At 52.9% G+C, this 23,405-nt stretch overlaps 8 protein-coding genes across 8 annotated transcripts; 5 read left to right on the top strand and 3 right to left on the bottom strand.

The window, feature by feature from the left end:
• Positions 1-24: 24 nt before the first annotated feature.
• Positions 25-2,469, top strand: LOC112340894 (pentatricopeptide repeat-containing protein At4g33170-like). Its single transcript, XM_024660073.1, has one exon. It carries the CDS (start codon positions 25-27, stop codon positions 2,467-2,469), a length of 2,445 nt encoding a protein of 814 aa, XP_024515841.1.
• A 44-nt stretch (positions 2,470-2,513) lies between these two features.
• On the top strand, positions 2,514-4,396 carry LOC112340893 (pentatricopeptide repeat-containing protein At5g16860-like). The gene is made up of 2 exons (XM_024660072.1): positions 2,514-4,238; positions 4,331-4,396. The coding sequence occupies exons 1-2, from the start codon at positions 2,514-2,516 to the stop codon at positions 4,394-4,396; spliced, it is 1,791 nt and encodes a 596-aa protein (XP_024515840.1).
• Positions 4,397-4,410: 14 nt separating this feature from the next.
• Positions 4,411-6,603, bottom strand: LOC112340914 (pentatricopeptide repeat-containing protein At1g11290, chloroplastic-like). Its single transcript, XM_024660105.1, has one exon. The coding sequence runs from the start codon at positions 6,579-6,581 to the stop codon at positions 4,437-4,439; it is 2,145 nt and encodes a 714-aa protein (XP_024515873.1). The 5' UTR covers positions 6,582-6,603; the 3' UTR covers positions 4,411-4,436.
• A 24-nt stretch (positions 6,604-6,627) lies between these two features.
• On the bottom strand, positions 6,628-9,510 carry LOC112340892 (pentatricopeptide repeat-containing protein At2g13600-like). The gene has a single exon (XM_024660071.1). It carries the CDS (start codon positions 9,508-9,510, stop codon positions 6,628-6,630), a length of 2,883 nt encoding a protein of 960 aa, XP_024515839.1.
• A 22-nt stretch (positions 9,511-9,532) lies between these two features.
• Positions 9,533-10,545, top strand: LOC112340891 (pentatricopeptide repeat-containing protein At1g15510, chloroplastic-like). The gene is made up of 2 exons (XM_024660070.1): positions 9,533-10,397; positions 10,496-10,545. The coding sequence occupies exons 1-2, from the start codon at positions 9,533-9,535 to the stop codon at positions 10,543-10,545; spliced, it is 915 nt and encodes a 304-aa protein (XP_024515838.1).
• A 100-nt stretch (positions 10,546-10,645) lies between these two features.
• LOC9639813 (pentatricopeptide repeat-containing protein At4g21065) lies at positions 10,646-11,479 on the top strand. The gene has a single exon (XM_002986169.2). The coding sequence runs from the start codon at positions 10,646-10,648 to the stop codon at positions 11,477-11,479; it is 834 nt and encodes a 277-aa protein (XP_002986215.2).
• LOC9639888 (glycine-rich cell wall structural protein 1.8) lies at positions 11,477-12,789 on the bottom strand. Its single transcript, XM_002986092.2, has 2 exons — positions 12,670-12,789; positions 11,477-12,597 (listed from the first exon to the last, which is right to left on the bottom strand). Exons 1-2 carry the CDS (start codon positions 12,728-12,730, stop codon positions 11,549-11,551), a joined length of 1,110 nt encoding a protein of 369 aa, XP_002986138.1. The 5' UTR covers positions 12,731-12,789; the 3' UTR covers positions 11,477-11,548.
• Positions 12,790-12,920: 131 nt separating this feature from the next.
• LOC9639812 (protein PHYLLO, chloroplastic) lies at positions 12,921-20,490 on the top strand. Its single transcript, XM_002986167.2, has 34 exons — positions 12,921-13,109; positions 13,180-13,377; positions 13,445-13,659; positions 13,714-13,831; positions 13,891-13,998; positions 14,060-14,203; positions 14,252-14,326; positions 14,386-14,454; positions 14,517-14,635; positions 14,689-14,746; positions 14,804-14,914; positions 14,972-15,056; positions 15,109-15,263; positions 15,318-15,404; positions 15,453-15,557; positions 15,595-15,789; positions 15,891-15,989; positions 16,037-16,603; positions 16,649-16,885; positions 16,938-17,225; positions 17,289-17,356; positions 17,439-17,597; positions 17,650-17,775; positions 17,822-17,932; positions 17,990-18,092; positions 18,137-18,295; positions 18,361-18,579; positions 18,624-18,791; positions 18,844-18,987; positions 19,041-19,442; positions 19,484-19,774; positions 19,826-19,983; positions 20,035-20,148; positions 20,206-20,490. Exons 1-34 carry the CDS (start codon positions 12,969-12,971, stop codon positions 20,441-20,443), a joined length of 5,634 nt encoding a protein of 1,877 aa, XP_002986213.2. The 5' UTR covers positions 12,921-12,968; the 3' UTR covers positions 20,444-20,490.
• The last annotated feature ends 2,915 nt before the right edge of the window (positions 20,491-23,405 follow it).

Genomic DNA, 23,405 nt, shown 5'->3' with positions numbered 1-23,405 from the left:
TCGCGTTTTAGGGCGATGCGATGAATGCGCCGCTCGATCGGGTGCTTCTTCTCGTATAGGCAGCAGACCGCCCGGGAGGCGGCAGAGGGGGTGAGATGGGCGGGCGTGATCGCGGCGCTCAAGGCGTGTGGCACGACAGGCGAGGTAGAGGCGGGGCGAAGCATTCACCGCGGCGCGGAGCAAAGGGGCGGCTGGAGCATCTACGCGCACAATGCCGTCGTCGAGATGTATGCCAAGTGTGGGCATACCAGGGATGCGAGCGCCGCGTTCTGGCGCATTCCTTGCCACGATCAGGCGTCGTGGAACAGCCTCATTCTGGGATACGCCGCCACTGCCGATGCGGCCGCTGCCCGCCACCTCCTCGACTGCATGGCGTCCTCCGGCTGCCCGCCCACCGCTCCAACGTTCCTTGCCGCGCTCCGGGCCTGTGTTGCCAGTGCCGCCACCAAATCCAAGCTCGATGCCCTCGACTGGGGAATGTCTCTGCACTCCCAGGCTGGGCAGCTGGTGGAGAATGATCTGTTCGTGGGCAGCGCTCTCATCGACATGTACGCCAAGTGTGGCAGCCTGCTCGATGCTCGGGCGGTCTTCGACCGGATGGCGCTCCACGATCTCGTGTCGTGGACTTGCCTCATACTCGGCTTTGCGGAGAACGGGCAGGGTGACATGGGCTTGGAGCTGTTTGCGAGCATGACATCGCAGGGGGGCTGCCAACCAAGCTCGCGGACCTTCGTGGCCGCGCTTGTGGCTTGCGCGGCCTCGGCAGACAAGGAGGTGGGGCGGCTCATGGATGGCCAGCTCGTTAAGGTGGCGTCCCTCGACAAATGCTGCGCTCTTCATGCCGGAGCTGTGGAGATTGGGGCCGAGTCGGACACCTTCGTGGCCAACACTCTGATCGACGTCTTCTCGAGGTGCGGGAGCCTTGTCAATGCCCGCAACGTGTTCGATAGGATGGTGCGCCGCGATGTTGTGTCGTGGAACGTGATGATCTCCGGCTACGCAGACAATGGGCACGGTGACGCTGCTCTTGACCTCTTTGCTCGCATCGGCTGTGCTCCCACTTCTCGGACTTTTGTTGCGGCTCTCACGGCCTGTTGCAGCGTGGCGGAACACTCGTCACGAGACGAGGGCCTGAGCAAGGGACGGGCTGTCCATGCACAAGCAAGGTCGAGTGGCTACGAGTTTGACGTCTATGTCGCAAGCACGCTTGTGTTCATGTATGCAAAGTGCGGGTGCCTTGTGGAGGCCTGTCGAGTCTTCCAGCGCATGCCGAGCCACGACGTGGTAGCGTCGACTGCGCTGATGCTGGGTTACACGGACAACGGGGAGTGTGGCCTCGCCTTGGAGCTGTATCAGCGCATGCAAGGCCATGGTGCCGAGACTTACGTCGCCGCTCTGAAAGCCTGTGCGGCCTTGGCAGACAAGGAGGAATGGCAACGAGAAGTTGGCAGCGGTAGGCTTGTCAAGGCCCAGAGCCTGGAAACCGGGGCACGGATTCATTCGCAGGCAGCCGAGAGCGGGTGTGAGTCGGACGTCTTTGTTTCGAACACGCTCATCGACATGTACTGCAAATGCGGGAGTGTGGCCGATGCTCGAGCAGTGTTTGATGCGATGAAGCAGGGCCGGAGCCTTGTGTCCTGGAATGCGCTCCTACTGGGGTACGTAGAGAACGGTGAAGACGAGGTGGCACTCGAGACCTTGTCCAGGATGAGTTCGAGCTGTGCGCCCGATGCAAGGAGTTACGTTGCCGGACTCATGGCTTGCGGGAACCTGGTGGCGCTGGATGCCGGAAGACAGATTCACGCTCTTATTTGTCGCGAGGAGCTGGACAGGGGCAATGCTTTCGTGGTGCATCGGCTGGTGGACTTTTACGGCAAATGTGGGAGGCTGCTGGACGCGCAGCTCGTGTTTGATGCGTCGGGTGTGGAAACAACAAGGGACGTCCTGATATGGAGCGCACTCATCGGGGGCTATAGTTGCCAAGGAGGAACCGAGCAGGCGTTTCGACTCTTTGAGGACATGAAGAACGAAGCCGTGCAACCCAATGCTGTGACGTTTATCTCTCTTCTCAACGCTTGCAACCATGGAGGATTGGTCGACGATGGCGAGCGATTGTTTGCCACAATGCATGCTCAATACGGCATCCAGCCGGAGATCAGGCACTATCACTGCATGGTAGACATGCTTGGACGTGCCAACCGGCTCGACGACGCGGTTGCCATGGTTGCCAGCATGCCGTTTGAAGCCACACTTGTGACATGGACAACCGTGCTGGGTGCGTGCCGCAAGTGGAACAACATGCCGCTGGGGAAGCTCGCGTTTGAGGCGTCCTTGAGGCTGGATGATAGCGATGCTGCCACTTACACTCTGATGGCCAACATCTACGGCAGCCTTGGGATGTGGCAAGAGCAGTTCGAGGTGTTGGTGGCCATGAGGCGGAGAACCTCGGCTGCCGCTCTTGGGGTCTGATATTTTGCTCAAGTTTCTATTTGTTGGGGGCGAAGGAGCGGTGTATGCCTCGGTGCCCACACTTGGCTCCACAGCAGGGATGCAGGCCGCCAAGGGCTTTGTGGACGCGGATCCACACATGGAGTTGGAGGCAACCCATGACTGGAGATGACGGCCCGCTGGTGCTCGGAGGAAAGCAAGCTGCACAGGAGCATTGCTACCAAGTCAGGCAGACGGTCCTAGCTGCATTCAAGGCGTGTGGCACTCTCAAGGAACTCGGGACTGGCAAGAGGATCCAGGCTGATGCTCTTGAAAAGGGACACCTGACGGGCGATGGAGAGGACAGCTACGCTTCAAACTCGCTCGTGAATATGTATGCCAAGTGTGGAAACCTGGTGGAGGCTCGTGCCGAGTTTGACAAGTTGCAGCGCCGGGATGCCGTGTCGTGGACAACACTTATCCTGGCGTATACGGAGATTGGACGAGGCGGGGAAGCCTTGGAACTCTTCTCGCGCATGGCGGACGAGGGCTGCCTGCCGGACCGGCGCACCTATCTTGCTGCTCTCGTGGCCTGTGCGAGCTTGGTTGCCAAGGAGGAAGGCAAGAGAGTTGACAACAGAAAGAGGTGCATGGACAGAGGCATGGCTATATTCTGGCAAGCGTCAACTAACGGGTGCTTGGACGTGTTCGTGGCCAACACGCTCATGGACCTCTTGTCAAAGTGTGGGAGCATGCCTCAAGCCCACGCTGTTTTTGACAGGATTCCGTGCCATAGCATTGTGTCGTGGACAGTCTTGACTCTGGGATATGTCGAGAATGGGGAGCCCGAAACAGCACTTATGCTTTTCAGTGTCATGCAAGATCAACAGGACTTTGCTCCCAACTCTCGCCTTTACGTCGCAGCTCTCATGGCTTGTGCTAGCCTTGCAACCAAGGAAGAAGGGCGGCTGGTCGATGGAAGGCTTGTGAAGTTACGATGCCTGGAGAGGGGTATGGACGTCCACTCTCAGTCGAGAACAAGTGGCTGTGACTCAGTCCCGTTTGTGGCAAACACGCTCATCGACATGTATTCCAAGTGTGGGAGCCTGCTTGATGCCAAGAAGGTGTTTGACAGCACTCAAGCGCGAGATGCTGTTACTTGGACTGCCATGATGCTTGGCTATGCCGAGAATGGAGAAGCCGAGGGTGCTCTTCACATGTTCGTGTGCATGGAGCAGCAAGGCTACAGTCCACGGCCCCAGACGTTTGTGGCGGCGTTGGTTGCCTGCGGTAACATCGTTGCACTGGATGCCGCCAAGAGGATTCACGCCGTTATCTGCAGGCAAGGAGTGGAGAGCAACACCATTGTGGCAAACTGCCTCGTGGACTGCTACAGCCGGTGTGGCAGCCTAACTGCTGCCGAGCTCGTCTTCGCTTGGATGGTGAGAAAGGACGTGGTGTCATGGAGCTCCATGCTATCGGGCTACAGCTGCCAGGGAGCCACGGCTCAAGTGTTCGATCTCTTTCATCAAATGGTGTTCGAGAAAGTCGAGCCAGACAAGATGTCTCTCACGGCACTTCTCACGTCATGCAGCCGCGCAGGCCTCGTAGATAAGGGGATGAAATGCTTCCGCAGCATGCCGGCCGAGTATGGGGTTGACCCCGACGTTCATCACTACCACGTCGCCATCGACATGCTGGGCCGGGCTAACCGGCTTCACGAGGCGGTGGCAATGGTCAAGGCAATGCCGTTCAAGCCGAAGCTCGTGACGTGGATGACCGTCTTGTCCGCCTGTCACAAGTGGAAGGAGGTTGCGCTGGGAAGGCTGGCGTTCGACTGTGTGATGAAGCTGGACGACTCGGAGGATGCCGCTTACGTTCTCATGGGCAACATCTACGGCAGTGTGGGCATGTGGAAGGAGAAGTCGGACATGTTCTCCCTGGGGATGAGCAAGGGAGGCGGAGGTGACAATGCTACTGCGCATACTCATTGTGATGGAATTCGATCGTCACTTGACAGCCATGGCTAGCACTTTAGACTGCTCCTGCCACATGCCCAGGCTTCCATACAATCCTGCCATGACAACGTATGCGGACGCTTGCAAGTTCCCGCCAGGAAGCTTGAGTAGTGACTCAAATGCCTCTTGTGCCACTGCCAAGTTCTTCCACTTCTTGCATGCATCCAGCAGTATGGTCCAGGTCACCAATGTTTTCTCTACAGGCATCGTCTTAGCCAAGTCCAAGGCGGCATGCAGCTGGTTCATTCGCCCAAGCATGTCAATCATGCAGTGGTAGTGCTGAATGGCTGGGCCGAGGCCGTGCTTAGAGGACATGGACTCGAAGCAGGCCATGCCTCTGTCTACTAGACCTTCATGGTTGCACGCGGTGAGCACACACAGGAAAGTGACACCGTCTGGCTTTACACCCTGAGCTTGCATCCTTTCAAACAGGGTGAACACTGTGACTTGTTGCTCGAGCTTAGAGCCACAGTTGCAGCTGCAAGCAGCCATGAGCGCGTTCCATGTAACCAGGCTCACACTGTCTAGCGTCTCAAACACACGCACGGCATTGCCGATGCTCCCACATTTACCATAGAACCCGACCAAGCAGCTTGCAACGAATGCCTCGACCTCGAGGCCACTCCGGCATGTCTCTGCGTGTATTTCCCTCCCATAGCTGATAGCTGCATTGCCGCATGCTACGAGAAGAGCTACGTGTGTTCGAGCATCCGGCTTGCAACCTTCGTGCCTCATACACGCAAACAGATCCAGAGCCAATAGCTCCTGTCCATTCTCCGCGCATCCCAGGAGCAAGGCATTCCACGACACCACGTCACGGTGGAACATCCTGTCGAACGTCCCGCGAGCATCTAAAAGGCTTCCGCAGTTGGAGTAGAGATCCACAAGCGCGTTTGCAACGAACATATCTCCGTCGTGGCCGCATTGCCAGGCTTGGGAGTGGAGCCCCATCCCTCTCTCTAAAGCCTTCAACTTCAGAGTTGAAGGCTTTAGACCACCATCTCCAAGATAGCCATGCTTGCCATCCGAGACCACGCAGGCTGGTTGTGCTTCCTCCACGGCTGCCAGTCTAGAGCATGCCGTCAGCGCAGCGACAAAGCATCGGGCGTCCGGTTGACAACCCTCGAGCTGCATCCATGCAAACAGGCTGAATGCGACCTTGTAATCTCCAGTTTCTGCATAGCCCAGGATGATGCTCGTCCAGCACACGACATCGCGGCGCTGCATCTTGTGGAATGTTTCCCACGCATCTGCAAGGCTGCCGCATTTAACGTACATGTCAACCAAGCTGCCCCCGACAAACGTGTCCTTGGAATCCAAACCAGTCTTGGCAACTTGAGAGTGAATAAGCATCCCGCGGTGGAGGTCCCCCAGGCTGCCACAGGCCTTGAGCGCCGCCACGAAAGTCAGAGCACTCGGATCATGCATCTGAGCAAATGCGTGTAGAGCTTGAGCAGGCTGCCCGTTGTCCACATATCCCAGGATCAAGGCCGTCCAGGTGACAACGTCGCGATCGTGGTGCGGCATTGCGTCAAACACAGCTCGGGCATCCGTCATGCTCCCACACTTTGCATACATGTCCACAAGGGCACTCGCCACAAACACGTCCGAGCCACATGATCCGCTGGTAACGGACTGGACGTGAAGGTCTCTGCCGATGTCGAGCCACAACCTTTTGCAAGTAACGTCGTCGCGTGCTAGGCTGGTCACTGCCATCAAAGCCGCAGTGTAGCTCCGGGCATCGGGTTCGCAGCCGCCTTCCAGCTGCATGCGTTGGAAGAGGTCCAAGGCCACACGGCCCATGCCTTTGGATGCATATCCCAGCACGAGTGCGGTCCATGAGATAACGTCGCGCTCCTGCTCGGCTATGGCATCAAACGCCGCTTGCGCATCGGCCATGTCACTGCTGCACTTGGCATACATGCTGACAAGGGTGTTGGCGGCGTAGATGTTGGAGGCGAAGAGCTGCGTCCCCTCACTTGTGGCATGGACTCGCTTCCCAAACTCGAGGTTCTTTGTGCTGCACGCGGATTTTAACGCGGCAATTAGGCTCCACACTGGCGCCACCAGCTGCTCCACGTTGGAGGTGCGGCATCGATATCCATTTCTATGTAGGGAAGTCCAGATCCCTGGCATTGAAGCAGATGACCTGTGTGGGCATTTGCGGCGACACCTGCAGTCGCTAGCCTGTGTTTACGTTGGCCGAAAGCACGTAGCTGCTAGCCTCATAATCTAATCCCAATGAAACTAGCGATGTGAGTGCAGCACGGCCCACTCCAGCACACTTCCATCTGGAGGATGCATCTAGCAGCAGCGTCCAAGTCACCGCATTGGGCTGAAAGGGCATTGCCTCGAGCACCTCCACAGCAGCATCCAGCTGGTTCACCCGGCCAAGCATGTCAACCACGCAGTGGTAATGCTCAATGCCAGCACAGGCGCCGTACTTATCACGCATCACTCGCAAGTAGTGCCTTGCCCTGTCCACGCATCCACCATGGCTGCACGCAGTGAGAAGGCAGATGAATGTTACGCTGTCTGGGTGAGGACGCCCGCTCTCCTCCAGGAGATCAAACAGTGCGGACGCGGCGCTCACATGTCCTGAGCGGCTGTATCCCGAGATCAAAGCATTCCATCCAGCAATGTCAATGCTGTCGGAGGCAGCCGAGTCAAAAACGTGCTGTGCGTCAGCAATGCGGCCGCACTTTGCATACGCATCGACGAGGCAAGTGACAAGGATCCCGCCATCGTCGAGAGGGCCATGATCATGGTACCTGCACAAGCGAGCGTGTATGGCCTTTGTTGCGACCGAGTCCCCCACACTTGAGCAAGCCGAAAGAGGTGCCGCGCACGCCCTTGCCGCGGGGATCCCACTATCGGACGCCTTACTATCTCTTTGTCGTGAAAGCGCCAGGGCGAGCTCTGCCTCGCCATTCACGGCACACCCGCGGATGAGCGAATTCCAAGACACGTCGGTGTGATATTTGATGCTGTCGAAAACACGGCGCATGTCTGCAACGCTTCCACACTTGGCATACACATCCAGCAGGGCGTTGGCAACCACCGTGTCCGATAGTTTTGTTTGTGTAAGTTGCGCATGAACGGCCATGCATCGCTCCAGAGACACCAGCTTTGCTACCACATGTTTGCCGCCAGGCCTTCCTGTTTCGGAGATGCCCGACCCTTGTTCTCCTTCCGCAAGACGTGCCAGCGCCTTGAAAGCAGCGGCAAACGTCCACGCATCTGGCTGACAGCCATCTAATTGTTTCTGTAGCATGAGCTCGAAGAAGTGCAGAGCAACCCGAGGCATTGCAGCTCCCGACATGAGTGCATTGCATGACACCACGTCCGGTTGCAGCATTGTGGAAAACACTCGGCTTGCATCGTCAGCGCTGCCACACTTGGCGTACATGTCGACAAGGCTGTTGGAGACGACTGTGTGATAAGCAAGGGTGTGGCGGCTGGCAGCATGAGCGTGGAGCGCCATGCCTTTCTCCAGAATTGCTAGGCGCTGACAACCCCTCGAATTCACTTTGGCCGCTGCCAAACTGCTACAAGCCTTGAATGCAGCTGTATAAGTTGCAAGCCCCGCATCTAAGGTGGCAGTCATGGACGCAAACGATTCCAGCGCCAAGTCAGCCATGCCATTGTCAACATAGCCCAAAATGAGTGAAGTCCAAGCGTTGAGATCAGGTTGCCGCATCCTGTCAAAGACCATTTGAGCATCGACCATACTCCAGCACTTGGCATACATATCCACAAGAGCGTTGGCTACAACCTTGTCTTCCTCGCAGCCCCTCTCTCTTGCGTGAGCATGGAGAGCCATCCCATTTTCTAGGCCCCGTAACTTGCCTGCTGGCTCGATGGTTGCTGCTGCCACATTGGCGCAAGCTCTCAACGCAGCAGCAAAAGCCATGGAATCACAGCCTGCACATCGCGTCATGAGCTCAAAACACTCGAGAGCTGCCTCTGCCTTGCCTTCACCAGCATAGCCCAGCACCAGCACGGTCCATGACACGAGATCAACGTTACGTCTAGACCAGGCAGCGTCAAACACTAGACAGGCATCGGCAAAGCTCCCACATTTGACGTACATATCCATGAGTGAGCTCACCACGTACCTGTCGGGCTTGGAGCTTATGACGAGCAGCAGCTGGGCATGAACAGCCATGCCTACCTCCAGAGCCGCAAGCTTGACGAGCTTACCATCGATTAACGTCACCTCCTCGTTTGCTGCCAGGCAATTGGCACACGATTTGAGCACAGCAACAAAGGTGCGCCCGTTTGGTGGTGGATAGCTCCGATCTGTTTGCATGTGTTGGAAGAGTGTGAGGGCGGATTGGCCATCCCCGTTGTCAGCATAGCTGAGAATGAGCGCGGTCCATGACACAGCATCTGGCCGCAGCAACCTATCAAACACCATGTGGGAGTCGACTGGGCTCCCACACTTGCCATAGACGCTGATGAGTGTGTTGGCTAGGAGCCTGTCATCGTCCTTGCATATTCTGGAAGCTCGAGAGGAAATAAACATCGCCTTTTCTAGTGACACCATCTTCACAGCCCCTAGCTGAGAGTCCTCTTCTTGATTCGCCAGAGAGGCACACGCCTTGAGACCCGCAGTGAAGGTTTGGGCATCTGGCAGGGGGCAGCAGTGGTGCTTTACGTGCATTACCTTAAGAAGCAGCAAAACCATCTCTCCCTCGCCATTGGTAGCATATCCCCACAGAAGTGCATTCCACAGCACCAAGTCAGGAGGCCGGGGCATCCCGTCGAAGACGCTGCGAGCGTCTGCCATGCTACCGCATTTGGCGTACATATCTACCAGGCTGCTCGCAACGTACATGTTGTGCTCCAGCCCGCAATCAGCTGCTTGCCGGTGAAGTCGTCGCCCTCCCTCCAAATCTCGCGACCTGCCACACGACTTCAACGATGCAATCAGGTCACATACCTTGTTCCTCAGCTGCACGTGAAGGGGCACATGTCTCTTCTCTTGAAGAGACATCCGGTGCTCCGTAAGCGCTAAATAGCCATTCACAGAAGAATTCCAGCATTTGCCCCAACTGGGCATACTATCTTAGCTACAGGAGCTCATGAACCATGACCTGTGGGGCCAAGTGCCAGAAGTGTACAACCGTGAGGCTTACACTTCGCTCCTACGGGAGTGCATCAGTGGAAGGGCGCTAGAAAGAGGTGCACGCATCCATGCCCGGTTGATAGCAATAGAGAAAGACAAAGACACCGCTATTGGGAACTTGCTGGTGCAAATGTATGCCAAGTGCGGAGATTTGCACCGAGCAAGAAAGGCTTTCTACAGCATAGAGCGAAGGAACAGTGTGTCGTGGACGGTGATGCTGGCTGCCTATATCGACCACGGCAAACAAGAGCAAGCACTCTGCTTGTTCCACACTATGGACCTGGAGGGAGCCCAGGCAGACATGGATGCGTTCACCTTGTCATGCGTGCTCAGCGCGTGCTCCAGCCTAGGGGCAGGCGCAGAGGGCCAGGCCATCCATGCTCGTCTCGTTGCGTGTGGATATGAGCTCGACATTCCGCTACAAAACGCCCTCGTCACCATGTATGCCAAGTCGGGCAATACTCAGGTGGCAAGGCAGGTGTTTGAGAACATGGCCGCGAGAAACCTCATCTCGTGGAATGCCATCCTTCTCGCTAACCACCACAACCGCTTCAACGTTGAGGCATGCCTCATCTACCTCCGCATGAACTTGGAAGGCGTGCAGCCAAACGCAGTGACCTTTGTAGCGGTCGTCGGTGCCTTGTCCGAGCTGGGACCGGGACTTCAAACCGTCTTAAGAGGCCGGGCGGTCCACGCGCGAGCGGCTGCGTCCGGCTTTGCCTCCCAAACCGTGCTCCAGAACGCTCTCATCAGCATGTACTCAAGGTGCCACTGCCTAGAAGAGGCCAGGAGAGTGTTCGACAACATCCAAGACAGGAGCCGTGTGTCGTGGACATCGATCATCTCGGCCTATGCCCAGCACGAGCGGGGTGACGAGTCGCTGAAGATGTTCCTGGTCATGAACTTGGACGGCATGCAGCCGGACGAAATGACACTGTCTGCCCTCTGTGCTGCGTGCTGCCAGCTTGAGGATCGAGGCCGAGGCCTGGCAGTGGGAAGGGGCGTCCATACACGGATCCGAGTTGCTGGCCACGACCAAAACCCCGTGGTTGGAACAGCTCTGGTGTGCATGTACGCCCGATGCGGCTGCCTGCTGGAGGCCGCAGCAGTCTTTAACAAGCTGACGCCCAAAGACGTGGTGTCATGGAACGCCATGCTCACTGCCACTGTCGAGGCTGGGGAGGCGGAGGAAGCACTCCGGCTTCACCAGCGGATGAGAGCTGAGGGAGTGATGCCGGATGCGGCTACATTTGCTGTGGTTGTAGCAGCGTGCAGCGCGCTCAAGGACGAGGCCACGTCGAGGGCCGTGCACACCGAGGTAGCTGCTCGCGGCCTCGACGGCCACCCCGTGTCCGGCACTGCTCTCGTGTGCATGTATGCCAAATGCGGGCGCTTGGATGACGCCACCACGGTGTTTGAAAGGATGCAGCGGCACTCGGTGCTGGCTGTGGCCGCCTGGAACTCCATCCTCGCTGCTCTTGCAAAACACGGGCACGGCGCCACGGCCGTGGAGTTTTTCAGAGTGATGACAATGGCGTATGTACAACCGGATGGGATCACCATCACTGTTATGTTGCACGCTTGCAGCCACTCAGGCTTGCTTGCGACCGGCCTCGACTACTTCTTGTCTATGTTGCATGACTTTGGATTGGCACCCACTGCCGAGCATTACGCATGCTTGATAGATCTCCTAGGACGAGCAGGAGTGGGAGCCGAGGCGGAAGAAGTCATTCGTGGCATGCCGTTTGCGCCCGACAATGTTGCGTGGAAAACCCTCCTGGCTTCCTGTCAAACATCCAAGGATGCGGGCCGGGGATCTAGAGCCGCTATGCAACTTATTCGCATGGACCCATTGCTCCATGACTCGTCCTACGTGCTTCTATCTAACATTCTCCCCGTGTAAACTAAGTGTGTACGCGTTGAATAAAAGCAAACCACAGGGCAAACACACATATATCTTAGCTAAACATATCTATCTGCCACCCGGAAAGCCGCCACCACCTCCACCGCCTCCTTGGAAGTTACCACCGCCGCCTTGACCTCCTTGCCCTCCCTGTCCCGGAAAGTTGCCTCCAGCTCCGCCACCCGGGAAGTTACCGCCGCCAGCGCCGCCCTGATTCCCTGGGATGTTACCACCACCCTGATTGCCTGGGAAGTTACCACCGCCTTGATTACCCTGGAAACCACCTCCCGCCCCTTGCTGCTGGAAACTACCGCCTTGGCCACCACCCTGCGGGAAGTTGCCCGGAGCACCACCACCCTGCGGGAAGTTGCCCGGAGCACCACCACCCTGCGGGAAGCCACCACCACCGCCACCCTGTGGGAAGCCCTGGCCCCCTCCGGCACCCTGGTTGAAGTTGCCACCGCCACCACCGCCAAAGCCGCCACCGCCGCCGCCGCCAAAGTTACTCCTCGGCCCTCGGTCCCAAGAGCCACCGCCACCCCTGGGAGTAGAGAAGCCAAGCGGGCTCCGGTTGGGAGGTGGCTGATCGGCAGGCCAGGTGCCCATGTGGGAGTTTGCCGGGTTAGGATCCCACGTCCATCCCTTGGCCCTCAGCTCCGGCTTGGTGGGATCATCCCACTTGGAGTCCCAGTAGGGGAGGCCATTGGGATTGTCCCACAGCTTACCACCACCCTTGGAGCTGCTGCTGTAGGAGCTGGGGGTGTAGGTGGGAATGTCCCTGGGAGCATTCGGGTTGGGCCACGTCTTGCCGGTGCCTGGCTTAGAGGACCAGCTGCTAGTGGAGCCGTAAGTCCCCACCCCTCCAGCGGCACCGCCACCCGTGTTGCCAGCCGCCGCGTTGCTACCATCAAGTTCCCGGCTGGACGTGCTCCCTTCGGGGACAACCGGCCCAGTGGCGGTGCTCGCGCCACCGGTGGCGCCTGTGGCGCCGCTGCCGCTGTCATCGGGACTTGGCCAGCTCCTCTCCGCGTTGAGGTAGCCCAGGGTTTTGAAGCCGCGCAGAGCGAAGAGCTTGCCAGGCGCCGCGAGAGGCCCAAAAAGCACCCTCTTCTCCTCTTCTGCCAAAACCCAAACAAAGAGAGGTGGTCACGGAGAAAGCGAAAGAAAATGAGACAATGCGGGATACCCACCGTAGCGGAGCGCGTTCTGCAGGAGACGCCGCCCCACGACACCCGACCTTCTCATCGCCATCGCTCCTCCCTGCGCTGCGCTCTCTAAACCCTCACTAAAACCCTAGCCCCCTCGCATTGGTCTTTAAAAGAACGTGCGGTCCCGATGGCTCAGATGCTCCATCAACGGCTCAGCTTCGTCCGTGGCGGCTCAGATATTTTGTCCTAGGAAAATGCCCTAGGTGACGAGTTCGACTCCTGCGAACCTAGTCCCTCTTAGTTATTGACGAAGAAGAGGATAGGATAAGAGGACCCGCGCTATGGCGGCCACCTTAACGGCGGTGGCGGCGGCGGGCCAAATGCGGTGGCCACCATCATCACCATCACATTCGCCGACTATTGCTGGCAGGTTGGTCCAGGTGGATATCTCCGCTGCTCGTCGTCCAGTTTGCGCACAAGCGGTAAGAAGAAGAATGCTCTTTCATGTCTGGAATGTCTCGTTTGCTTGTTTTGGCTTGCTTGTGCAAGAAGACCAAAGCACCACCCGGCGGCATTGCTCAAGGCCTCGGACAGCAGCCCGGCCACCAAGAATCTCACCACTACGTGGGAACATGTGAAACTCATACGCTACCTTTCGTTCTCTCTTTGGACGATGCCTTGACGGCGCTCAAATCTTTTGTGTGCCAGCTTCGTCCTCCAGTCCTCGGCCAAGGCATTCTCCGGGTCCAGGTATGGTTTTTTGGTCTATTCCATCGTCTCCCTGCCGAGAGTAGAGTGTCGCCCATCTCACAAACAGGTTCCGCTTCCTCCCAACGTCAAGGCGTTGCATTGGCTGCAATGTCAACCCGAGTGCAGCCTTTTGCTACCTCGGATGTATTTCTCGCCCAGGAGCAACACACCACCCCACGCAGGTGGCAGCAGCATCCAAGTGACTGTGGCCGGCGTTGGATCCGCTGCAAGCTTCCGGGGAGACGAGCCCTTCTCTAAAAAACACTGGAATTCAATCAACAGGTACCAGTCACTCCATCCACCACTTCCATAGAATGACGCGTTTTCTTTCGTCAGATTCCTCTCCGAGGACTCGCCTCTCATTCGCGCATATGGTGCCATTCGCTTCAACCCCGAAGTTGAAGCCTCGGAGGAGTGGCAAGCTTTCGGCACCTTCTACTTTTTCATACCTCAGGTACTTGAGGAGAGCCTTGCAGCGGGGCATGGCATCTGATTGTTTTGCTGGCTGCCAAGATCGAACTGTGCGAAACTGGAAACTACTCTCTGCTTGCAGCAAATCTCTCCTGGGGGGACGTTGCATACGAAAAGGCCGCAGAAACGCTGCTGACGGCATTAAGCAGTGTAAGCCAAACCCACCGCAAAAGAAAGTGTTTCAGACGTTTTAACCTCGTGTTTTCCGCAGGTCTCTGTGCAGGTCAGCGCTTCTCTGAACAAACTCCACCTCAGTAATGTCGTGAAAACACACAAGCCCGACGAGCGCTGTTGGCACGCAAAAGTCAATACTGTCCTTCGAGAGCTCGAAACAAAGAGTGAAACAATGAAAAAGGTAAGTCGATCCAATACATCGTGGTGAAATTATCTTCGATGCCTTCAGGTCGTAATGGCACGTCAAACGAGGCTAGAAATCGACGGAGAAGTTCCTCCACTCACTCTCCTGGCGTCCTTGCAGGTCAGTTTGGTTTTGTTGGCTGTGTGACTTAACTGAGCCGCGCGGTGAAAGAATTGCAGGACCAAAATCCTTCAGCATACCAGTTTTGTTTGCAACTACCAGATGGGAGTGCATTCATTGGAAACACGGTGAGCGGTTGGCATTAGTATACAAACAGAAAAGAATCGTGCTTACCATTGTCAATCAACAGCCCGAACAGCTTTTTGCAAGACATGGCTTGTCTGTTACGAGTGAAGCGGTGGCTGCAACTCGGCCCCGTGGGGAAACAAGCGTGGAGGACAACCAGATAGGACTTGAACTTCTCCAAAGGTCGATACCCTTAAAGACAACCATTTAGTATGTCTGAAACGTTTTAGTGGCAGCTGCAAAGACCACATAGAGTTCCAAATCGTGCAAGAGGCTGTGCAATCTGCTATGCTGGTACGAGCCTGTTTACACGAATATAGGCGCTTTATACTAACGTTATTACATGTGCAGAGCGTTTGCAACGACGTCAAGTTGGCATTTGTAAAAGGAATAATCAAGCAGCCAAGGATCCAACATCTATGCACGCGATTTCTTGGCGTGCTCAACAACAAACGTGACGAAGTATGCTGTCAGCTGGTGTTTGCTTGCTTGTCTGAGAGCTCGACGTTTGCTTTGCAGTACGATCTACTAGCCGCGTTGCATCCTACACCTGCAGTCTGTGGCCATCCTTCGGGTGCTGCCAAAGATGTTATAGCATGCACGGGTAACAAGCTGATCATTTCGAAGCTAAAAGTAGTCCGTTTGTGCTGTCGCAGAGAAGTTCGACAGAGGCATGTATGCAGGACCAGTGGGGTGGTTTGGTGGTCAGGGTGCTGAATTTGCCGTGGGCATAAGGTCGGCATTGGTCAGAAAGCTTAAAGGAAAAGCTGGTTGCGGAATGAATGCTGCCTACAATGACAGTGAGCGAAAGGTTGCTACCCTTCTCTTTGAAGCGCCAATGATACCTTTGGCATTCCGCTGACAGGATATGTTCCTCTACGCTGGTGTCGGCATTGTAGAAGGATCCAATTCTTCGTCTGAATGGCATGAGCTAGAGCTGAAAACAAGCCAGGTAGGTTCCTTTGATATGTAAAAACGAAATGCTTCTGACGCTGCTCAGTTTGAAGCGCTGCTCCAACCGAGCAAGCAACTCAAAGATGCGGCAAACATCAACATGGTCTGGGCCCGGCTCCTAGTCGACGAGTGCTGCAGGCTGGGCGTGACAGTGAGTTGTTGTTTGCTGCATCTAATTTGGCCTTCAGTACTTCTGTGTTGCTCCAGGCTCGCGATCATCCCCACTTGCAGAAGCTGCGGCTGCAAATCCGCGAGTAACCTGTATATCATGTGTCGACGAGAGGTCGTTAGGATTCTACGCACTTGGATATGGTCGAGGTGCGAGGAGGCCTGCAGCCGTCGTCATCACCTCTGGGACAGCAATGTCCAACCTCCTCCCAGCTGTGTGTTGAGCAAACACTCCTTGGGTTAAGTTTGTACTGTTCTCGTGTGTGTTTCAAAGCAGCGCCTTGGATAGAGTCATTAGTGACGCTTGTGACTGCAGGTGGTTGAAGCCAGTCAAGACTGTGTTCCACTGCTGATACTGTCCGCTGACCGTCCACACGAACTGAGAGATGTGGGAGCAAATCAGAGCATCAACCAAGTAAGGCTTGTTTTTGCGTTCCCTGCTTAAGAATCAATGATACGCAGGTCAAACACTTTGGAAGTTTTGTTCGGTTTGATTTTGATCTTCCTCCAGCAACCGATGAAGTTCCAGCAAGGATGGTTCTCACGACTTTAGACACGGCCATATTCCGTGCAACCACGGACCCGTACGGCCCAGTCCACGTCAACTGTCCATTCAGAGAGCCCTTGGAAGCTGTACGTACGGAGTGGGATCTGGAGTGCCTGGAGGGCCTTAGTCAGTGGATGGCAAGCGCTTCTCCTTTCACAACATACATCCCCAGCAGCACAAGCAGTCTGTTGGATGGCACTGCCACTTTGTATACAAGCAGCCAGATGAAGGAGGTGTCAAGCCTGATTGCCAGTGCCAGCCGCGGGGTGATTGTGGCTGGCGGGCTTAACCAGTCACAAACAACGTGGGCAGTTTTCAAGCTTGCCAAACATCTCAGGTGGCCGCTCGTTCCTGACGTCCTTTCAGGCCTCAGATTGGCTTCGAAAGAGGAGGACATGGACGTCAAGATAATCCACAACCTGGATCATGTCTTGCTTAACCCGAGCCTGCATCCATCCGTGGCACCCGACATCATCCTGCAGGTAAGAAGCAATTCCCGGTTTCATTTCTTGCTGAAGTTTTGGCAGATTGGCAGCCGGATCACTAGCAAACGTCTGTCGCAGTTTCTACAGGAGTGCTCTCCACGTGCTTATATTCTGGTGGAGGAGCATCCCTACCGTCATGATCCTGGCCACAGGTTGACCCACAGAATAAAGTCGTCGGCTGGCGAATTCGCGCGATTTGTTATGAAAGAGCTGACGGAGCCGGAGTTTCCCGAGCGATGTCATTCGTATGGCATGTGGCTGCACGTCCTGTCTGATACGGTAATTGAACCTTCTTTCGACGAACTTCTAAATATCTGTCTGAAATGCAAAGGTCCGGCGCGAGATTCTTTTCCAACTCCAAGCGGAAGCGACTCTAACGGAACCATGTATCGCCCGAATTGTCTCGTCCAGCATTACTACCGAGTCGGCAGTGTTCCTCGGCAACAGTATGCCGATTCGTGACGTGGACATGTATGCGGATGGTCTCACGGACCAGCAATCTCTCCTGGGCGACCAGAACCTGCCGGCGATGGTAAGCATTGGTGCAAACAGGGGAGCAAGTGGAATTGATGGCGTTATAAGCACGGCAGTGGGCTTTGCAGCCGGTAGCAACAAGAGGGTACTCAAAGCGTGTTTTACTCTTTGTATGTGCATTTATTCTTCTTGATGATGTGCTGCACAGGTCACTCTGCTAATAGGCGATCTTTCCTTTCTACACGACACCAATGGATTGATGTTCTTGACGGGGAGGTAAAGATCAAGCTGAAAGTTGATGCATTGCTTGGCAGGAAGAAAGTGGCACACTCCTGACTGACAGTGTCTTGTGATCCAGGGAAGCACAGCCTCCAGTGACTCTGGTTGTGGTAAACAACCGTGGTGGAGGTATTTTCAGTCTGCTGCCTGCAGCTGGCCTCATGCCAGCGGTCACCTTCCGCAACCTCATCTCTAGTGAGCACGACGTTCACCTGGATAAGCTCTGTCATGCGCACAGGTACCAGTCTTTCTGAGAAGACCTTGCACCATTGTTGTGTTTCTGTGCTCAGGATAAACCACATACTTGTTCAGTCCAAGGCGGAGCTTGTGAGGGCTTTACAAGATTCACGTACAAGCACTTCAAGCTGGGTGATCGAAGTAGCAAGCAACATACAGAAGAATGCCAACTTCCACAGGTAAGAATCCATCGCTCTGGCTGTATCACGAATAATAAGCTTGCAGGTTTTTGCAACAAGCAATTCATTGTCACTTGGACCGGGTTTTACCAGTTCTTTCAAGGCATGTATCTGCTGACAAGAAAATCATAGTCGCAGTAGAGACTTCCCCATACAGGTAAGTGTCGTCTCTTTTTCCATCTTGTGCGCTCTGTCATGGCCGAGCTGTCCGCAGTTTTCCCCTGACCTCCCGTCTCACCACCGGAGCTGCAGAGTTCTACAGGCAAGGCTTTCTCCTCCGACTCGTCCTTAACAATGGTTTCTCGGGATATGGCGAGGTAAGCAAACTACATAGAGATACGCTTAATGTGTTATAAGCTAGGTTGCACCCCTGCCTGGTGTCCACGAGGAGGATCTTTTGGATGTGGAGATGCAGCTTTCCATATTGTGTGGGAAGCTAACAGGGGTCGAGCTTCCCGAAAATGTGGCTCTTCTCGACGGAAGCTTCTCTCAGTGGCTGCGCACAAACTTGGGTCCACAGGTAACGAGATATTGTCGTGCTGTTGTAGAATAAATACCGGTTACGTGTCTCTCCTTGACTTTCAGGCCGAGACAATTTTTCCAAGTGTTCGATGTGGTCTGGAGATGGCGGCGCTTGAAGCTTTGGCAGCATCTCACAATTGCAGTCTCTTGAGCGTTTGCAACGGCCGTCCAAGTGACGTATCTATTTGTGGACTGATTGACATGTCGGAAGGAACCCCAGATGATGTAGCTTCCGTCGCCGAACAGCTTGTTCACGAGGGATTTACCACTTTAAAGATGAAAGTACGTACTCTGCTGTCACTTCCTGTCAACTGATTCTTGGGCAGGTTGCGAGGCGGGCGCTCCCCACACAAGATGCTGCTGTCGTGGTTGCGGTTAGACAAAGAGTTGGCCGCAGCATTCATCTCCGAGTTGATGCAAACAGGCGCTGGACACTGTCGCAAGCTGTGCAGTTTGCGGAGGCTGTGCGAGAGTGTGACATCCAGTACCTGGAGGTGATTAGCAGTCGTTGCTGATTTGGCTCTCTTTCAACTGCGGTTGACACAGGAACCGGTGAACAACCATGCCAGCTTGCCAGCATTCTTGAAACAGACTCAAGTACGTGTTGCCTTGGACGAAACGATCGATTTGAACCCCTCATGCTTTGAAAAAGTACTGGAAAGCGCACCTTTGGGCAATATAGTTGCTGCGGTGAGTGTTCTCTTATCTCGTGGTATCCCTCACGATTTGGGGTTCGTTTGCAGGTGATCAAACCGGGACGGTTGGGAGGCTTTGAGAATGCTTATATGCTATGTCGGCTATCGCTGAACCACAATATAAGGCCGGTCATCAGCGCTTGCTTCGAGAGCTCTCTTTCTCTCGCAGCTTACGCACAGTTTGCAGCCTTCGTTGATGGCCAAAGTCCGCTGCCGTCAGTGGCACACGGCCTTGGAACATATGCCTGGATCGAACGCGACGCGGTCGGGAGAAGTTTCTCTTCGATTGTAAACAAGGGAATAGTTTCCGCAGGCGCTGTGAACGCCGTGGCTTCAACACTGTTGCAGTTCAACCCACCCAAGCCTCGTGCCAGAAGCTTCACGTCAACAGTTGCCCTTGGAGGTTATTGCTTCACGTTCCGCGTTGTGGAGGTGGCCAGTATGCTCCAGGTGGGTTTCTCGCCGCGGAGCCTTTCTAACTTTGAATACAGGAAAAGCAAACTGTGGTATTCCTGCATGGTTTCCTTGGAAGTGCCGAAGACTGGTTGCCTGTAATGCATTCGCTCGCGTCCTCGTTTCGGTGCCTTGCTGTGGATCTTCCTGGACACGGGAGGGCTTCCTCAGTAACAGGGAATTTGGAGGCGGAATGGGGGTTAGACGTTTTATCAGCGGCGCTATCCGAGCTTCTGGAGCAGCTAAGTGAAGGCAGTGAAATTGTCTTGGCTGGATATTCAATGGGAGCCAGAATAGCTCTATATATGGCTCTGCACAAACATCAAAAGGTGGTCACAGCTTGTATATGTATCTCACTGTTTCTATGATTGTTATGTCAGATCAGAGCAGCTGTAATCGTATCTGGTAGCCCCGGGTTACGAGACAAGCAAGCCAGGATCATTCGAGCCACGCAAGATGATAGTTTGGCCCTTTCGTTGCGCCTAGGTGGACTGGATAATTTCGTTGTCAATTGGTACAAACGGCCTCTGTGGAAGAGGTGAGAACGAGAACTCATACTTTTTCTCTCACGGGCTTCGTCACTGTGCAGCCTAAGGCGTCATCCCGACTTTAAAAACTTGATAGCAAGTAGACTTGCGATGCATAAGGGAAATGAAGTGGCCTTAGCTGGGGCATTATCGCAACTAAGTGTTGGACGTCAACCGTGAGTTTGTTGTGCTTTGTGTTATGTTTGCTCACCTGTTTTCTTTCTTTCCTTTAGCTGCCTATGGGAGCAATTGCACACAGCAAGCATACCATTACTGGTGGTGGTGGGCAAGGCAGACGAAAAGTTCGTGAGCATTGCCAGCGAGATGGTGTATGCCTTCAAAACGTTTGATAAGGGGAGCGCTTTGAAAGTAGTTCGAATTGATGGTAGTGGCCATTGTGTACCCATTGAAAGCCCATTGCTGCTTGTTCAAGCTCTACACAGTTTTATGCTTGGAGTTGGATTGAATTGAGTATTGCAATGCTATTTATGCCGAAGAAGTTGCAAGAACTTTCATTATGATAGTCTTCTTTTCATACTTATGTAGAAAAAGTTAGGATAAGTCACCCAATTGAAACTAAAGGTTAATGACATTTCAAATGGTCTGGTTGATAGGGTATTATTTGGGGTTTAGTACATTTGTTTTGCATTTGATTTGGCTAATTTCTGTACCATATTAACTAGTGGAGTATTTATATTTTTGTATTAAGTGCTGAAATAATGCCAAACTATGTTTGGCTCTGTTTTACATATTAATCTTGGTGTTGGGATGCATTTCAATGAGTATTATCTAGTGTATACACAAAGAACCAAGTGGGTACACATTTGGTTATTATAACTTCACATACGTATGGTTGGCAAGTTTCCTTTCTCTAAAATAAAATAGAATGATATTGTATTATTTTGTACCACCTTGTATATCCTTGTTCTACATTCAGTTTAAGTTTAATCCTAAATTTCATACTATATTAGTTGTTCGAATACTTATAGCTTCGTGTTAGGCCACCAGTATATTAAAATTATGTTAAACTATATTTGGTTTTGTTTTATATGCTGTATACTGAGAAGTTTGGTCTATACATTAGTTTGGGCTATACACTTAGGAATATTTTTATTGGAAATGATCACTTCAAATCTGGTATGGATGGCAACATTGAGTAATTACAGGTTATTTTTTATATACTTAATAATGATATAGTATTTAACTTAAAAAATAATTATAATCTTTTCATTGTCTTTATAAGAATAATATAGTATTATTATAAATAAAATATGAGGAGGCATAGCATAGTCTAGGGAGATTAAATCCTTGTTTTTAAGGGTCTGTGGGGGGTTCCAAATGTATAGTAGTAGGGATAGTGGGTATGGCTGACCAACTTGAGATATAATCTAGTTCCCACTTGTGTGTTTATCTTTGTTCTGCGTTCGGCTTGGGTTTAAGCCCAAGTTTTACACCATGTTAGCAGTGGAGTACTTACATTCTCGCGTTAGGCCATCGATATGCTGAAATAATGCTAAACTCTGGTTAGCTCCATTTTGCATGTTGGTCTTAGCATTGGAATGCTAGATACTCTAAAATTGTTCTAAGTCACTTCATGATTCTATTCCTTCGCTCCTTGGGCTAAATGTTCAAAAGTCACTCCATGCTCTAGTTCTTTCGCTTTTTAGCTACAAGTTTAGGAGTTTAGCTCCATTCCTTCATTCAGTGGCCCAAAGCCTTGAAACTCGAGTTCCACTCCACTGTCCTTTGAACACATGATATATGGTATATAATATGTAACACATGGCATATAGAGGGTTTAGGTTCCACTTTATGGTTATCCTATGGTAAATTACCATAGGAGAAAGGGTGAAAACCACATGCACTACACACACTAACAAAAAGAGGGAACAAAAGAAAGATTGATCAGGAACACCTTTGTCTTTAAAATGTCTACTATGGGCCCTACCTCTAGTGTAGATCTTGTTTCTCGAATAGATATGTCTAAGTCGAGTGACCTTGCTAATGTATAGGTACATTTTGTCAACCAAGATTTACTTATTTATTCTCTATAAAATCATAAAATCCAGTTTTGATATACTCAAAATTGGAAAAGAGTGAGTTTATTAATAGGAGTATATTTCTAGATCAAGTCATTGGTTAGTAAGGGTGCCCCTTTGTCTTCAAAAGGTCTACTATAGGCTTTGCCTCTAGTGTAAATCTTGTCTCTCGAATGGATATGTTTGGGTCGAGTGACTTTATTAATGTATAGATACATTTTGTCAACAAAGATTTACTTATTTATTCTTTATAAAACCATAGAGTCCAATTTCAATATGCTCAAAACTAGAAAAGAGCAAATTGGGGTGTTAACATGGAAAAACAAGTGTTACAAAGAAAAGAAGGAAACAAAGGGGAAAGGGGAAAAGGGGTTGGAATGGTGAAATTGCGAAATGGTTGGCTCAGTTGAGTATTTGGTCGCCAGTTGGATTACAAGTCTGACAAGAATAGAAAGAGAGGCTACACGATTGGCCGGTCGTACAACTCCTTGATCCACACTAAGAACTTGGCCGTCAACAAAAATGAAGGTGGGTAAGGATGGCATAGGCCACAGAATTAACAAAAACCCAAAACAAGTGAATGCATTAGTACAACAGAAAGTAAAACTGAGTGAAAACTAAATGCATCTCGGTGTTGATCCCGGAACACAGAGTAGGAAGTCAAATCTCACAAGCAGTTGATAAAGAAAAGTTTCACAGAGCTTTCCTTTGTGCAGAGTAGAGATGGGATAAAATTCTCACTCTCACAACTAAGTCCTTGGCAACGTGTCCGTGCTTATCGCCATGGTCCTTTTGGGTTTGTGTCTGCAATACGGATGTCATCATCTAGCAACCACTCCTGGTAACCGCTTCCAGGTCATTTGTACCCGTCCGGTGTTCGAGTCTATTGTAGAGTTGCTGCTGTAGAGTGTTGAACCGAGATCGCTGAGAAACTGAAGTTGGAGTCGTTGGGTTGGAACTTGGGCAGTTGGACCTTGAGTCCAACTGTTTGGGACTTAGCGGCATTTTGATGTTTGAACTTGTGCTGCAGAATATTCCTTCTGTCCGACTTTTTCCTTTATCACGCTCCCAGACTTAAACGACACTCCGTCCTCGGAGTGTGTCGACTGCTTGATCGATGTGCCTTCCTTTTGTACTTTTTTTTTCATTTTTATGTGAAGCAATTTTCTCATGTAAATAGTTTTCTTTATTTCTCTTAGGTTCGAGCAGAAAGGAACTTGATAGACCTGACAGAAGTGAGCTTGTACCAGGTGAATTCCCCCTCTCAGTGTCCCTTGGTGCGAACAGGAGGGCGCAGCATGTTGCTGAAAAACTGCTCATACCGTGCATTGGTCTCTCAGAGTTGGCGCAACTCCTCACGCTCGCGCTCCGACAGATTGGTGATGGCTGTGAGG

Source organism: Selaginella moellendorffii, unplaced genomic scaffold (assembly GCF_000143415.4).
Source record: "Selaginella moellendorffii unplaced genomic scaffold, v1.0 SELMOscaffold_72, whole genome shotgun sequence".
NCBI lineage: Eukaryota > Viridiplantae > Streptophyta > Lycopodiopsida > Selaginellales > Selaginellaceae > Selaginella > Selaginella moellendorffii.
Note: the sequence above shows the minus strand (reverse complement) of the source record. Positions and strands in the feature narration are given on the sequence as shown.

Coding starts and splice junctions, on each gene's coding strand:
- LOC112340894 (XM_024660073.1), top strand. CDS start 25: ATGCGCCGCTCGATCGGGTGCTTCTTCTCGTATAGGCAGCAGACCGCC.
- LOC112340893 (XM_024660072.1), top strand. CDS start 2,514: ATGCCTCGGTGCCCACACTTGGCTCCACAGCAGGGATGCAGGCCGCCA. Junction 4,239..4,330: donor CCTGTCACAAGTGGAAGGAG/GTTGCGCTGGGA, acceptor CATCTACGGCAG/TGTGGGCATGTGGAAGGAGA.
- LOC112340914 (XM_024660105.1), bottom strand. CDS start 6,581: ATGCCAGGGATCTGGACTTCCCTACATAGAAATGGATATCGATGCCGC.
- LOC112340892 (XM_024660071.1), bottom strand. CDS start 9,510: ATGCCCAGTTGGGGCAAATGCTGGAATTCTTCTGTGAATGGCTATTTA.
- LOC112340891 (XM_024660070.1), top strand. CDS start 9,533: ATGAACCATGACCTGTGGGGCCAAGTGCCAGAAGTGTACAACCGTGAG. Junction 10,398..10,495: donor CAACATCCAAGACAGGAGCC/GTGTGTCGTGGA, acceptor GACGGCATGCAG/CCGGACGAAATGACACTGTC.
- LOC9639813 (XM_002986169.2), top strand. CDS start 10,646: ATGTACGCCCGATGCGGCTGCCTGCTGGAGGCCGCAGCAGTCTTTAAC.
- LOC9639888 (XM_002986092.2), bottom strand. CDS start 12,730: ATGGCGATGAGAAGGTCGGGTGTCGTGGGGCGGCGTCTCCTGCAGAAC. Junction 12,598..12,669: donor GCAGAACGCGCTCCGCTACG/GTGGGTATCCCG, acceptor GGGTTTTGGCAG/AAGAGGAGAAGAGGGTGCTT.
- LOC9639812 (XM_002986167.2), top strand. CDS start 12,969: ATGGCGGCCACCTTAACGGCGGTGGCGGCGGCGGGCCAAATGCGGTGG. Junction 14,747..14,803: donor CTGTGCAATCTGCTATGCTG/GTACGAGCCTGT, acceptor TTACATGTGCAG/AGCGTTTGCAACGACGTCAA. Junction 15,405..15,452: donor TAGAGCTGAAAACAAGCCAG/GTAGGTTCCTTT, acceptor GACGCTGCTCAG/TTTGAAGCGCTGCTCCAACC.